At 41.2% G+C, this 14,662-nt stretch overlaps 1 protein-coding gene across 26 annotated transcripts in view; it reads left to right on the top strand.

The window, feature by feature from the left end:
- The window catches only part of DAB1 (DAB adaptor protein 1), a 1,169,270-nt gene extending 1,155,867 nt beyond the window's left edge, over positions 1 to 13,403 (top strand). For all 26 annotated transcript variants that reach the window (XM_072820404.1, XM_072820400.1, XM_072820397.1 and 23 more), the window contains one exon: positions 10,009 to 13,403. Coding sequence is in view for 1 of the 26 variants with exons in the window: in XM_072820420.1 (XP_072676521.1) it covers positions 10,009 to 10,053 (45 nt within the window). In the remaining 25 variants the exon portion in view is untranslated. The remainder of the gene's footprint in view (positions 1 to 10,008) is intronic.
- Positions 13,404 to 14,662: the final 1,259 nt, after the last annotated feature.

Genomic DNA, 14,662 nt, shown 5'->3' with positions numbered 1-14,662 from the left:
CATGATTTCTGAGGTCACTCCTTGACAAATGTGTTCAATTTTCAGATACTTTCCTAGTTTTCCATAAATGCGTAGGACTGCAAAGCTCTACCCACAGAGCTCCTTCTATAGTCCTGAATGGGGTGGTCAGAACCATTAAAATGGTAAATAGTTTTCACCATCCCTAAATGGATTCTAAGGCTACCTCAAAATCCTTCTCAGTTCACATGGAAGTTATTTTGACAGTTAGTGAAAGCCAATACAGTGTTTGGAGAGTGTATTTTGTTAATAGATTTTATGATTAAAGGACTTAACATACTAAATATTTTGCCACATTTTTCTATCAGTACAGTAGCATATAATGACACATCATGCCATGCAAAGCCATGCAGTACACCTCGAAAAATTCAGTCTTGCAAAGCTATTTGGGAAGCTGGTGAATTAAAGGCAAAGTCAATGTTCCAGAAAAGAGAAGAGCTGGGGATTATGGGTGGATGCCTTGGAAAGATTCCCCAAGAGGTTTTCTACTCTGGTGTATGTTTTATTTCACGTGCTCAACCCTGTCTTGAAAAATTTGATGAATGAACTAGAGATGACAAGAGCCATTCATCAGTATAACAGCTAACATCATCCTAAAATTGAAGTTCTTCTAGAAAACAAAGATGACTTACACCATTTGCAGATCAGTGTATCAAACCCTCATCTTTATGAGCCTGTTCAGTTTGAGACAGTCAAACAAGCTGCACTGTTTCTTAGGGCTTCAGCCTATTCCATGTTTGATGCTTCATCCAGACCCCAGGCCATGACTGGTTGTAAATGGATGGAGCATGGGATATGATAGTAGGCAGAGCTCAGAATTTGGAACTTGAATTAAAATTCTAGCTCAGCTCCTTAGTAGCAGGAAATCTTGGGCAAGAACCATAATTCTTTTGAGTTTTGGTTTCTTCATCTGCTAGAAGGGGCTTTATCATCCTCTAGGTTAGCAGAGATAGTGTCTCAGTCTCTAGTGTGGAGACAGACACTTACCGCTCAACTAAAAAATCAGCTTAAAGATCTAGGCTCTGGAGCGAAATTGAGTTTAGAATCTGGCTCTACCTATGTGACTCTAATGAGATTTCATAATAATTCTCTATCTTATTTTTGAAAATAAGGATAAAAACAGTGTCCTCCTCAAAGGGTTGTTGTTTGGATGAAATGAGGTGATGTATCTGGAGCTCTTAGCACAGTGTCTGACACAGAGAAAGCTCCCAATAGATGCTAGCTGTCATCACCACTGTCGTCATCATACATGCTCGATAAATGTTCCCCAGTACCTTAGAGTGTATACATCTTGCCTTTATATTAAATAAATTATACCATAAGGACCCAGGCCACTGGCTGGGAGGTTTTGCTATGTATTTCCTATCTTCAGATCATTAATTTTCAATATGCCTCAAAACAGTTTTGGAGAAAAAAATTAGGAAAAGAAAAATATAATATCTTAGCTTTCTGGCTTGCCCAGTCCCATAAATAGGATAATCCAGTGAGGGTCTCACAGGCCACCTGTCCATTCCAAAAAATGAGCACTCTTAGGTTGACATATATGTGTCATAATCAATAGCTCCCACCCCAAAAGGGCTGGACTGTTATCTTCAGGGAAACAGTTTTCTCCTTCTGAACACTTCATTTGGCAATTCACAATTGCCTGTTGAGAATCCTGTGCCAAGAGGCTGATGCCAGCCTTGCAGGCATATTCCCCCAAAACCCCCCTATAAGGGAAGTCTAAATGAGCTTTTCTGGGCCCTTCCATCACTAGCAACCCAGGCCATATATGATCCTTCCACCTCTGTCACATTCACTCATCCACCCAACTAGAAATATACTGACTGCAATTTCTTAGTGCCTTTCCAGACATTTGGAGAAGGGATACCATGCAGGGAAAGTCACATCCGTGGATCTGTTTTCCCCTTTGCCTTCATACAGTTGGGAAGCAGGAGTCTTGTCCTTCTTATCAACCTTGCATTTTATCTCCAGCTGCTTTTTATTAGAAATACCCACACAATTCTTAGCAGGTAGGGGGTGACATCTGTTGATAAGTGAAAGCCATATCGCACCATAGTAAAAGGGGAACAAACGGACTCCGTCCTCACAGGTGGAAGCTTCAGGACTAATCTCAAACAGCATTTCTGTTTTAGCAATAAAGGGAAATCTCTTCAATTATTTCATTTTCTCCCCCTACCCTCCTGCCTGGGAGAATCACGTGTCTTTGAAAGCCTGGGTCAACAGGAGCAGAAAAAAAGAACCAAAATAATATTGTAATGGCTGGTGTGGGAATGGCAGGTAATTTATACTTCACTGATGTGTTGCTGGAGCAATTTTAAGGGCGAAATGTTAGCTTTTGAGGAGATGAAAGAAAAATGAAAACATTTATTTGGTTAAATGGCTAAGTAAATAAACTGCCTATCAGACTTCCCCAGCTGTCAAGTCAAAGTAGCATCTGTAACAATGGGGAATTGTTGGGTCTGTCTCCCTTAGTAACAATAGATATTGCCATAAATAATAAGCCGGTGTCGTGTTTGTAATACGGACCTTCGTAGTGGGAACCCAAGATACATAAAATATTACCTGATGGATTTCTAGTGTTTGAAAGAAAAGAATGCTGAACTTCAGGTGCTTTCGTAGGATGAGTCTACAAAAACAAACAAACAAAATCTTTTTAAGAAGAAAGAAAAACACACAGAGTCAGAGACATAGGTTTGGATTATGGTTTTAAAGCAGGTGACCTTAGGCGAGCATGTAACTACCCTTTATACCCTGGTCCCTCACGTGGATACATATGGATAATTAATTATAACAGCTCCCTCCCCAGGCTGTTCCATAAACAGAAACTATGAATATGAAAGTGCTTTTGTAAGCTTTGAAAGCAGAATACATGTATTTGCGGTTATTGTTACTCTTCTGTTTTTAAATAGAATGAAACAACAGAGCCTTAACCCAGAGAACCACAAAAAAAAAAAAAAAAAAAAAAAAAACAGAAAATCACCTGTCCGTCTCTTGGACATAGTTTTCAGAGGCAAGTCCCACCCAGGATGTTGTGAATCATGCAGTCAGGAGATGAGAGGGGCCTGCTGAGGGCCGTGTTAGCCAGGAAGGAGAGGTAGGCTTGGTGCCCAGAAAAATTGAAAAGATGAAACCTGGAGAAGCTAAAACTGAAGGGAGATGGGAAGTGAGGATGAGGACATAACCTAGGACGACCCCCACATTTCTGTTTTGGGAATCTGGGTGGGGCGTGCCAGTCATGTGATGAAGAACATAGGATGGCATGCTTGAGCAGAGAGAGAGTGGGTGTACCTTGGAACTTGAGTTGTACTTGAGATGCTCATGAGACACCCAAGTAGAGATGCCAGAAGGCTGCTGGATTCAAGAATCTGGAGGTCAAAGGAGAAAACCAGACTGGGCAGGAAGATTTCTATATGGTTTTAAGCCACTAGAGTAGTGGGCACAAGTAGACTATGTTGATCATTTAGACCAGAGGTCAGCAAACTCTTTGTAGATACCTGTGCTTGTGGGCCAAGTCTCTTGTTGCAACTCATGTACTCTATCGTTAGAAAAAGACATCAGCAAAAGACAGCACATGAAGAAATCGATGTGGCTGAGTTCCAAAAATATTTTATTTAAAATACTGTATTAAATTAATTATTAAACAGAGCCATCAAAATTAGCCAATGGGCTATGGTTTGCTGACCTCTGATTTAGATCCCACTCGCTGATTCTAGAATCACTCTACAGAAGTCAACCACCATGCCTTTCATTTACTTCTACTAATACATTTGTAAATTGCTAGCATGTTTATAACACTTTCATAAACATCACCTAATTCATTCCTCCAAGGAGCCCTCTTAAATATTTTTATCATTCCCATTTCACAGATACGACAGGGAAGGTGAAAAGTTAATGGTTTGCTGAAATCATAAGATTCACATGTAACAGGGCTAGAATTTCAATCTACACTCAGATGAAATAACTCAAGCGCTCTCAGCCAGACCCCGACACATGGGTTTTAGCAGCTTCTCTTAGACTTAACAGCTGTGTGACTTGAGGCAGATGGCTTCATTTCTGACCTTTGGTCTTCTCTTCTGTACAACAATTCCCAGATGCCCTCCCAGCTGACATTCTAGGACCTCCTAACCTGCCTGGGTCACCCGATCAGAGCACAGAAGACCCAATCCGCAAACAAAATCTTCTAGCAGCACCCCTCCTCCCAGCTGTCTTTATTCCAATGAAGGACAGGACAGCAGACCCTTAAATATGCTGATTTTCTGGGGGTTCCTAGCCATTATTGGCCTGAGATCCAGAACCTACTCCTGATGACCAGGAGTTTAATCTGGACAGGATTCTCTGCTTAGGGCAGAGAATTGGTGTCAGCAACCTCAGTGTCCTCGTCTGCTATGTGACAGAGTCAAGAAAGATGATGTATGTGTTCAAAGGGGATGATTTGTGTCCTTCATTGCTGGAGAAATGGAGAATTGATCACAACATAGGCAGGACCTCCCCCCTACCATGGACTTAGATTCTGCTTCTCGGCTTCTCTGCATTCAGCAAGTGGGTTTCAGCACCTGAGACCTCAGGAAGCAAGTGTATTTGGCAACAGTGTCAGTCTCTAAGATATGTCTTAAATCCATCCTGTGTTCGAAAGACTTTTCTACCCTGAAAGGCAGATATTCAGGCTGAAAGTGACCAGAAAGCTTTGTGGGGTTTTGTTTCCTTTCTATTCAAAGTCTCCCAGCACTTGTTAATATCGTTTATGTTTTTTTGAACTCATGTATTACTTGTTATGATTCCTTGAGGTAGATGGCACACACCCCCATTTTACGGGTTAAGAAACTGAGACCCAGGTACAATACTTGCCTAAGTTCATGCAGGAGGTTAGGATTGCTGGGCTCTTTCTGGCTCCGAAACTCAAGTGTTTTTGATGACTCCATGCATGTCTTCAGGTAGGACTTTAAGTTTAACTTTATTAAAGCTTCCTTTCCTCTCTGGCTGCGCCACCACCTTTTTCATTTGCGAAGGCAGAAAATGTAAAACCCCACAGAACTGGGCCCCAGTGTTGGGGCTTGTGCTTGCCTGGGCAGAGTGGTACTGAGGGACTCAAGCTTTGGCTCACCTCTGGCTTATCTGACCCCTGGCTTGGCTAGGTGTTGATCTCACCCCCAGGCAGAGACAGGCTCGCTCAGCAAGCAGATTGCATGGCGCACAATGACCTCACATCTGAGACCACCTTTCTCAGCATGCCATGTCTTCGCTCCACTAATCATTTTTTCAAGGGACATATCTTTGGTAGATGTGGCCGAGGTTTCCAAAAAGACACATAATAAAAATTAAACGAGTGCAGAGGACTAAGCATAATTTAGGTGGCTTTAAAAAAGGTCTCATTACAAGGCAGGATAGGAAACTATTGGCCCCTGCCCACCAAGCCAAAAAGGTGGGGCCAACTGGGGGAAGTGAGGAAAATGTACATCGTATGCAAATTATACCTCAATGAAATTAATTTTAAATGAGAATAGGTGAATTCATAGAATGGGAACAGAGATTAGAGGTCACCAGGGGTTGAGGCTATGGGGGGAGTGGGGAGTTATGGCTTAATGCGTAGAGCCCATTTGGAGTGATGAAAGAGTTGCCCAACATTGCAAGCACAATTAATGCCACTGAATTGGACACTTAAAAATGACTAAAATGGCAAATGCTATGCTGTATATATTATACCGCAATTAAAACCAAGCTGGGAAAAAAAAAAAAAAAACCAAGCTGGGGAAAAAAAAAAACTAGTTATATCCCATCTCTGTGCTGTGCTCGCTGAGTGACTTTGGGCAAGTCACCAAGCTCTGAGGAGGCTTACTTCTTCGCTCTAAGTGGAGGTAGGAATATCCAGGGTACAGCCTCAGTGTGATACCCAAGTGAGATTGTGTATAGGCAATAAGAAAGTCCTTATAGACTGTAAATATTTCTGTAAATATAAGCTCTTATTACCCTAATTCTGTGATTCTACGTGGCTGCTGTGTATGAGCACACAATTCATACTGGAAGTAGTCTGTAAACGTGTGGCAGACTCTTATCCACAGGGCTGTGCACCCAGTTTCTTTAGATTAACCCCTCATGCTTTCTGCACCATTTCCCTGGGCTACCCCAGCGCCATTATTACATTTCCTAACAGAACCCAGTTACAGGTGCTCTTGTGTGCTATGAAGGAGAGGCCACCTACAGGTGATGATTATTAGGTCTAAAACCACCTTCTACAAAGGAAGGATAAAACCACAATACACAGAAGGGACCTAACCTTTTGGGAATATTTCCTATGTGTCAGCCTCTGTGCTAGATAATCAGTGTGTATTTTCTCCTTCAGTACTCACCACACCTCTGGTAGAGAGGATAGCCTCATTTTACTAGTGAAGAAACTGAAACTCAGAGGGGTTAAGTAACCTGCACAGAGTTCTCCAGTCCTAGACTCTTTCAGTCCCCTCTGTAGACCTCTGTCTGCACTGCATCAGGTTATCATCTAGGATGTTCTACACGGTGAGATCCACCATGCTCCAATTCTGAGTGGGAACAGAGTAGCCCACATCACCTACAGAGTCCTGGAAGCCTTTATATTGGAGCTGGGTCTGAAACTATGAACTCCCCATTGGAGGACAAAGAGAGGCCACCAAAGGCACAAGGAACTGCCCGAACAGAGTCTCAGAGATTGGGAAAATCCTGTCGTGTCAGGGTGACCAGAAGAATGGGGCATAGGAGAGAGAATGGAAGTAGATGAGGCTGGGCAAGAAGGTGGAACCATGTTGGAAGGGCCTTGTGTGCCATCCTGGGGGGTCTTCATTTTTCTTGGGAAAATAAGGAGTCAGGAGGTTGTCTTGGAGCAGAAGAATGGCATGACCAAATCCATTTCAGAAAGATCATTCTGGCAGAGGCATAAAAGACATTGGAAAAAAACAAAACAAAACAAAAAACTATGATTTACGTGACCTGAAAGTTAAATTTTGATTCACGATCTGAAAGGGGCATTTATTAGCTCTAATGGACTACGAGACAAATGGGTCTCATGTGCCCAGCTGAGGAGCTTTGACCTTACCCTGTGGGTGATGGGGAACCTTTGAGGGATTTGAAGGAGGGCAGAGATGTGGTCAAAGCTGCCAAAGGAAAACAAAAAATATCAACAGGGTGCTGTGTTAATGTATGATTCCATTTAGGCTTCTGGAATATTGAAAATAGCCTGAAGACCCCATCGCGACCTTGCCAGAAGCCAGGTCAGAAATTTCTGGATCAAATGATTTCTTACACCCCTCTAGCTCTGACAGTCTGAGATTCTGTAACAAGGAAGGTAACGCTATTGCCAAAACGTATAATGCATCACAATGTCAGACTTTGGGATTATCTGCTGCTTGGGGTTTTCCACACCACTGCTCCCCTTCATTACTGGGGATAATTGAGAGTTGACTGCAGTCCTTACTGCTGTTGTGATGGGTATTTGAAGTTAAATTCCGGCAAGCAGGAGATGTGTGAATATTTATCTCAGCTGCAGAAAGTTAATGCAGTGTGGCATTAATTACCCTGTCTGAGCCTGCTGTCTTCTTCTGTTTTTAGGTGTCATTCTCAGTTGAATAAATTAGTTTCCAAAATTAGAATAGAGCAAATTGTAGGGTGAGATCAAGGCGGCCTGACTTCTTAGGGTATCCTAAAAGAAGAGTGGGCTGAGCATTTCTACCCAGGAGAGCTCAAGATACATCCTCTAACACAGCATAGGCAGAAGAACATGTTCTTTCCCAGAACTTGTACTTGATGTCACCACTCTACCTTGGCTCCACCCAGTCCACCCCCAGAACACAAAGACACAGTAAATTTATGTGGTTGGTATTGGCCTTGCAACAGGTATTTGAAACATTTCAAAGCATTGGCAGGGAATGGATTAGGTGCATGACAAATGAACTTGCTATAGATTTTGCTAGATTAGATTTTGAGAGAATAAAGCCAAACTGGAGGGTATTTAGGACAAAGTGATCAGAACAGTGAAGAAAGTAGAAACTGTATTATAGTCATTCATCAATCCAACAAATCCTCATTGAGCGCCTACTGTGCTAAGTCAACGTGTGTAAAATAGCACGGGGACGTGGCAAGCAGTAACCCAGAGGTGAGATATGGAATAATGAGCTTCCATATATCCTGTCGTTAGGCATTTGGGAGGAGGATCATACTTACTCTTTACATTTCCAAGAGTGATATGAAGCCCATAGGTAGAAAGCATGGAGGGACAAATCTGTATTCTGTTACAGAACAGGAGGCCTCAAAGGATAGGAAGATGCCTTTCCCTGGAAAAATACAGACATAGTGAGGTCCAGAGGATGACATCTTGGATTTGAAGGCAGGAGTCTTGGATTCTGTCCATGACATGGTTTCTAAGTAACCTTTGACTCTGGGGAAACCAAAACTCCCTTCTCTAGCCTTCAGATCCTTCACCTGTAAAATGATGGATCTGGACAAAATTATCTCCTAGTCCACTTCCCCTTTATAATAAAGGCAAACAATAGTATCTATTAAATGCACAAGGTATACAGCACAATGACCTTAAGATCATACCACTTCTGTGACCTTCAGTTTTTATCTGCAAAATGAGACAGAAAGAATAAGAGCCACTCCCAGGACTGTTAAGCAGGTAAAATAAGACACGAGGGTGCTTTATAAATTCCAAAGCACTCTACAACACTACGGATTGAAGGATTGGTCTTTTCTCTTTTATGACAGTTGTTGTAATAGACTAGAAAAGCACTGGACCCTACTTTTAGGTCTCATATCCCAAGCTTACTAGCTGTAGGACCGTGGAAAAATCGCTTAACTTCTCTGTGTGATTTCCCATTTGCAAAGGATAAATAAAGCATCTACTTGACAAGGCTGATTTGTTAAGTTAAAAAAACAATGTACTTGAAGATAGCTAACATGGTGCCAGACACATAGTCAGGGCTCACAGAATATCAGTTAAATCTAATGGCTCCAGAGAATAAGCAAATAGAAAGGATCTATACTCACATGGCAACACACAGGCTAATATAGAAATATGACACAATTAAGATGTCACCTTGTCCGTTTAATTCTGACACAAATACCCAAGAGTGACAGCAAATGGTCAATTAAAGGAAGGGCCTGTATATGCTTAAGACCAGAGTCCTGACCTGATCTGCTTGGCCAGTGCACCGTGGGCCATTTCAACAGGAGGAAGTCAAGTAGTTTCAACAGAGCTAAACACCATTTCCCACCTACCATTGGACTGAAGGTTTGCCTCATATACTGGTGAAAATCCCATGTGTCTCAGGACAGCCATTTCCATGGGTACAGGCAAATGAGAGGCCATCCCTGAAACAGGAGGTTGAATGCAAACAGGTCCTAGAAACTCTTAACTAAGAGCTAAAGTCCTAATTGCTGTTTTGCTTGCTCCAAAGTGTGCCCGGTCCTCACTGCTTCTAGAAACCAAAGAGCAGCTTGAAATAGAATTTCAGCGGTTTCAAGTAGACATTCCTAAAACTTTGTTGGAAAAATGTCCACTTGTCTCAAGCTGATTGTTAGCATTTTCTGAAGACTTCTTACTGCCAATCACTGTGCTAGATGCTTTATATATATATATCACCTCAAGTCTCTCAAGAACTCTGTAGGAAAAACAGTGTTCTTCCCATTCAGTGGTTGGGAAAACTGAGGCTTAGAAAGGCCAAGGATCGTGTCCACATCACACAGCTTGTCCAGCTCTTCTGCTACACCATGCTTTTTTTCCCTAACTGGGAAACCAGTTTCAGTTTGAAAACCAAGGGCAAAACAGGGTGAGTAGTTATTCTTGATGATTCAAAAAAAGTCGCCAAAATGACATGCATCATGATCAAATAATCCAAAAATTACCTAAGGTCATCCATCATAAACTGTCATCTTTCTGTTCTAATCCCAAACCCTCCTTCCCATGCTGTCTCAGAAAATCCTATCTGGAAAAGAGCAGCTCTCACTCTGTCCCTCTGTCCCCAGGAGCTGGAGCCTCTCTATGCGCAGATCAACAGACCTAAGAAGTAGCATCGAGGTGAGCTCACGGCAGGTGCTTCAAGACTGGCATGGAAATCAGCATCGCGACAGGCTCTCTCTTGTATTCTTCTGCCTCACCTCATCCCACGACGAAATTCACGATTGCCCAATGGAACTCATTTGGAAGAGGAAACTAAGGGTTTTTGGCAACCATGGCAGATAACTATGGCAGCACAAAAAAAAATCAAAAAAGTATAAAAAATCATACCCAACATTAAATCACAAACCAAGCAAATGCTTACCCGACAAATGTTTTGAGCTCTCTTAACATGGGTTTAAGATGACCCAGTCTGCAAAATTGTAATTCTCTTTTATTTTTCGACCTGTTGACCGCTGTAAAGACATCAAATGTGGAGTGACAGGCCTCAGAGAGTGACAACAGGGTTGGCGCTGACTTCTTTCAGACAAAAGCAAGAGGTCCTCTGTGACTACAGTATCCTCATCCATATGCCTTTTGACATATGACGACATCTTCTCATCACTCCACAGGGCCTGGTCTGCCATTTTCCCCCTTTCCTTTGTCATGTTTGAAAATTAATGGGTGTAAAAATTTTTGTATTGCTTTTGACTTTTTTTAGATATGGGTGAGGAAATCTAACTGGAAAAGAAAAGCCTCATATGAAATGAATTAACTTGAAAATCACAAGACAAATAAGTGGTTGATTATTCTTTATGATCAAGAATGTTGCCAAAACAATCCTTTAACTATTCTGCATCATGGCAAAGAAAAAGACAGCTTTTGGTTGGAACCTTCATTCTGTGAGTTGGAAAGGACATCGGATCCCATTGATGAGAAAGATGAAAAATGCATCTGATTTTCTCAGAAGCTCTAAACTCTAAGTACAATAAAATGATATTTTTTATTTTTCCGATATCTTGCTGCTGTGATGCTATGCAGACAAGTGTCTTCTCCACGTGCCATTTTCAAAGAAAAGTCATTTGCCAAATAATTCTGGTACAATCCTGGGAATGTGGTTTTGGATCTTAAAACCGACTTTCTAGTGGAACAGTGGTGACATGGATATTCGGAATAGCAAATGGATTCCAGGATCACAATGGTTCATCTCTCTTTTTGTACATCAGAAAATTCAAATGGGATTTTTATTTTATAACTTGAAAAAAAAAACCTTACCATTAAACTCTTTAAATATTTAAGGGAAATGGCTTTAAGGAGTTCTAATGAAAAAAAAAATGCCAGTTTTTTTTTTTTTGTAAATATAAATGTTAATGAAAATGCTTTTTAATAATGCCATTACACTGTAGAGAAGGTAGCAGATTGAGTGCAGGATGTGACAAACTTGATGGATGGGGCTCCCTCTCCAGATGTTACTGTGGAGCATATGGGAGGAAGCTGGAGTTTAGGGACAGCTGGCAGGAACACTTGGCCAATCGGCAGCTAGTGAACAGGAAGGGGGGCACGTGACCCCACAGTCTACTCCAACCTTTCCGCAAGAGTATCCGCCATTGACGGCAAACAGGAAAACGTTCACATTTTGAAGGCCTGTCCTTCAGATTCTGAAACGCCCTCTCCCCCCACACACACACCTCTTCACTACCACCAACCCCCATAGAGATCACTGGACTGTTTGTATGTGAAACAGAAGAGTTTAAGCTTCCTTTTTTTACATTTATGAGACAAAAAAGTGCAGTGTTCAGTTTGTATGTTTAACACATGATTTTCATAAAGAATCTATATATTTTTGCCCTACAGAGAATTGTTCTACAGGTCAAGTGTGTTCTCCGGATGTTCCTATGCAGTTCCAGTATGTTGAATTTAGTGGTTTAACACTAAGGAGAAAACTTGAGAGGACCGTGTGATTAACTGGGTTTGGGGTTAACTGTTATTACTTGGGTTTTAAAATTTGGAAAGTAGAATTGACATTGATATGATTGACTTAAATAGGCCTGTGTACTGTGCTTCGTCATATCAATAGAAAGTAAAGTGGTTTGAAAGAAGGTATATTTGTTCACAAAGAAAAAAATCAAAATTCAAGATAATCATTACTGCTCGAGGCCCAAATTTTACACTATCGGGTCACTGGAACGTGATTTTTTTCCCAGTTAGGTAAACTGACCAAATGTCCTTACAGAATATATGTCGATGTCAGCCTAACATGGAAGGTCCAAAGAACCAGGAAAGTGAGAAGGGCCATTTACCCCCCTCTGTAACTATCACCTGTTGGTCCACATGATTTCTCCAGGAATGTGCATCCATTTTATAATTAAGTCATCCTTTCACCTGAATGGGGAAAATGGGAAAGATGTGATGACCCTGAGAGTCGTCCTGAAACCGGTTCGATTCTGTTTTCTGGGGATTTGATACGATAGGCAGTTCCCCTGGGGGACATGGCTTCAGTTGCTCTGTTGTCCGAGATTCTGATTCTAAACAAGTGGTGCTAAATCTCCTCCCTCACTATGGCTGTCTTGAGTTTGTCTCTCAGTTATCACACCATTATACCGATTCTTTGGGTTGCTTGTGACATGTTCAAAGTGAACGCTGACCGATGTTGCTGTTTCGCGTACACCGTCTGGAGTTAATTTCATAGCAGAAAGTGACAGCCCAGTGGACTTGTCATCATTCATTGAATGTGATTGAAAGTGTTACTGGCTCTGAACCTAACAAAGATGCTTGTGTGATGCATTAAAGTGAGGGAAATAAAGTCAAGATTTTAAACTGCCATCCATGTTATCTTTGGCAGAATTCTGATCCTTAACAAGCCCTGTTTGGTGGGCTCAGAACCACCACATCCTATCCCAAGAGTACAGTGGAATTTCCAAGTAAGAGCCGGGGAGCCAATACCAAAAGGCCATGGGGAGTCTGCCCAGTTCCGGTTAGATCGATAGAAAATCCGTGTGTAACAACTGTTAATTCCTCATCCTTCACTAGCACTAAATTTGTCACTTTAAATTTTGAAACCAGGGAAACGCCACCTGTCATTCTGTCCCCATGACCCGTAGCTCTTCGATCTTTCCATGCCACAAGACTTTTTTTATAATCCGTACTCATCCCAGTGTCTACTGAAACCCCATCATGTCATGTACCGGGCACCTTCTTTAAAAAAAAAAAAATGTTTACTCTGTGGGTTTGGTTCATTTCAATTTCTGCGTTCTGACACATATTTTTTTAATAAAGATGAGAAAGAGAAAATGACTGTTTGCAGTACATTTCTAGACCTACTTTAACTTTACCTCAGATGACAGTTTGTTAACATATATGGACACATTATTTTTAACTTTATGTACAATACATTCAACAACAGTGAAATTTTTAGAAATTTTCCATTAATTTCTGTAACACGCCATGTATAACTGTTAACAAATAAACATGTTTGAGAACAACAGCTTAGCCTGGTTTTATTCTACAAGTTTCTACTGGACACTCAGGCAAAGGACTGGAAGGTGAAATCGCTTCTCTGTAAGCTTCCATCTGACCAGGCGAAGGCCTTAGTTTTCCTGGCACTGGGCCAGAAAGAGAAAGCTTCATGGAGGAGTTAGATCAGCTCATCCTCACTTGACTTCAGACACTTGCTATTCTTGGAGAAGCAGTCACAGTGAAGAATGAGGAAGATGTCGGAAAAGACACAGCCTGTATAGATGTGGTATTTGGACTACATGTAGCACCAGACTTCCAAAATTGGGAAAGACCCCGAGACTAGGTCTGTGAGTTGTCTTCCCCTAAAAAACAAAAAGCAAAACACCCTGCTCAACTGTTGGTTCAAACACTGAGGTTAATCTATACCCTCAAAGAGTTTGCCATAATTCAGTACAAGGTTGTCTGCTTTAAAGGACCCAAGAAGGAAGCCTTTATTTTCCTTCACATTCCCCCATACACTCCACATTAAAAAACATGAAACATAATAAGACCAAAACAAAAAAAGTGTATATGTGTGTGTGTTTATGTATATTTATGCGTGTATGTGTGTGTGTGAGAAAGATTTTTATTTCATTTTGTAACGAGATTAGTTTGTCTATCCAATAATCAGCCAAATTACAGGTTGCAGTTAGATGACTGAGATGCCAGAAAGACACCCCAGTCTAGGAATGGTTATATTAATGATTGGATACACACGTGTCCTCGATGTGACCTCATTATACAGAAAGTATTAAACGGATGTTTTTGCCACATTGAGAAAATGAGGGAATGGGCTTAAATTCCAGCAAAATAAATTTGGGGCAAATAGAAGAAGCAACTTTTCCTACACTGAGAAATGCTCACCCCTGGATCAAATTGCTAGAAAATGTTACGCAAGCTCTCCTGAATAACGTCAGTGGCTTGCATTTTTTGAGCAACTTACATGTGCCCAGTAGATGCTATATGCTTTTTGTCCATGGCCTCAGTTACTTTTCTAAACTGTGGGTGGATATAGTCCCCAATTTAGAGACTAAAAAAGACGCAGAGATTGAATAACTTCCCCAGCTCTTACATGTTAGAGTTGAGATTTGACTTTTGAGTCTCTTCACTCGTAATTGATTTTAATTGTAAAAAATAGCTGAATATTCGCTCTTTTAAATAGTTCTACATAAATTTGTTAATGGTATTGACTTTCTTTCCCAGACCTCTGGTTGATCTATGGAAATAAATTAGATTTCTAAGTTCCTC

The sequence above is a fragment of the Canis lupus genome, chromosome 3 (genome assembly GCF_048164855.1).
Source record: "Canis lupus baileyi chromosome 3, mCanLup2.hap1, whole genome shotgun sequence".
Taxonomy (NCBI): domain Eukaryota; kingdom Metazoa; phylum Chordata; class Mammalia; order Carnivora; family Canidae; genus Canis; species Canis lupus.
The sequence above is the reverse complement of the archived record's forward strand: the minus strand, read 5'-3'. Positions and strand labels throughout refer to the sequence as shown.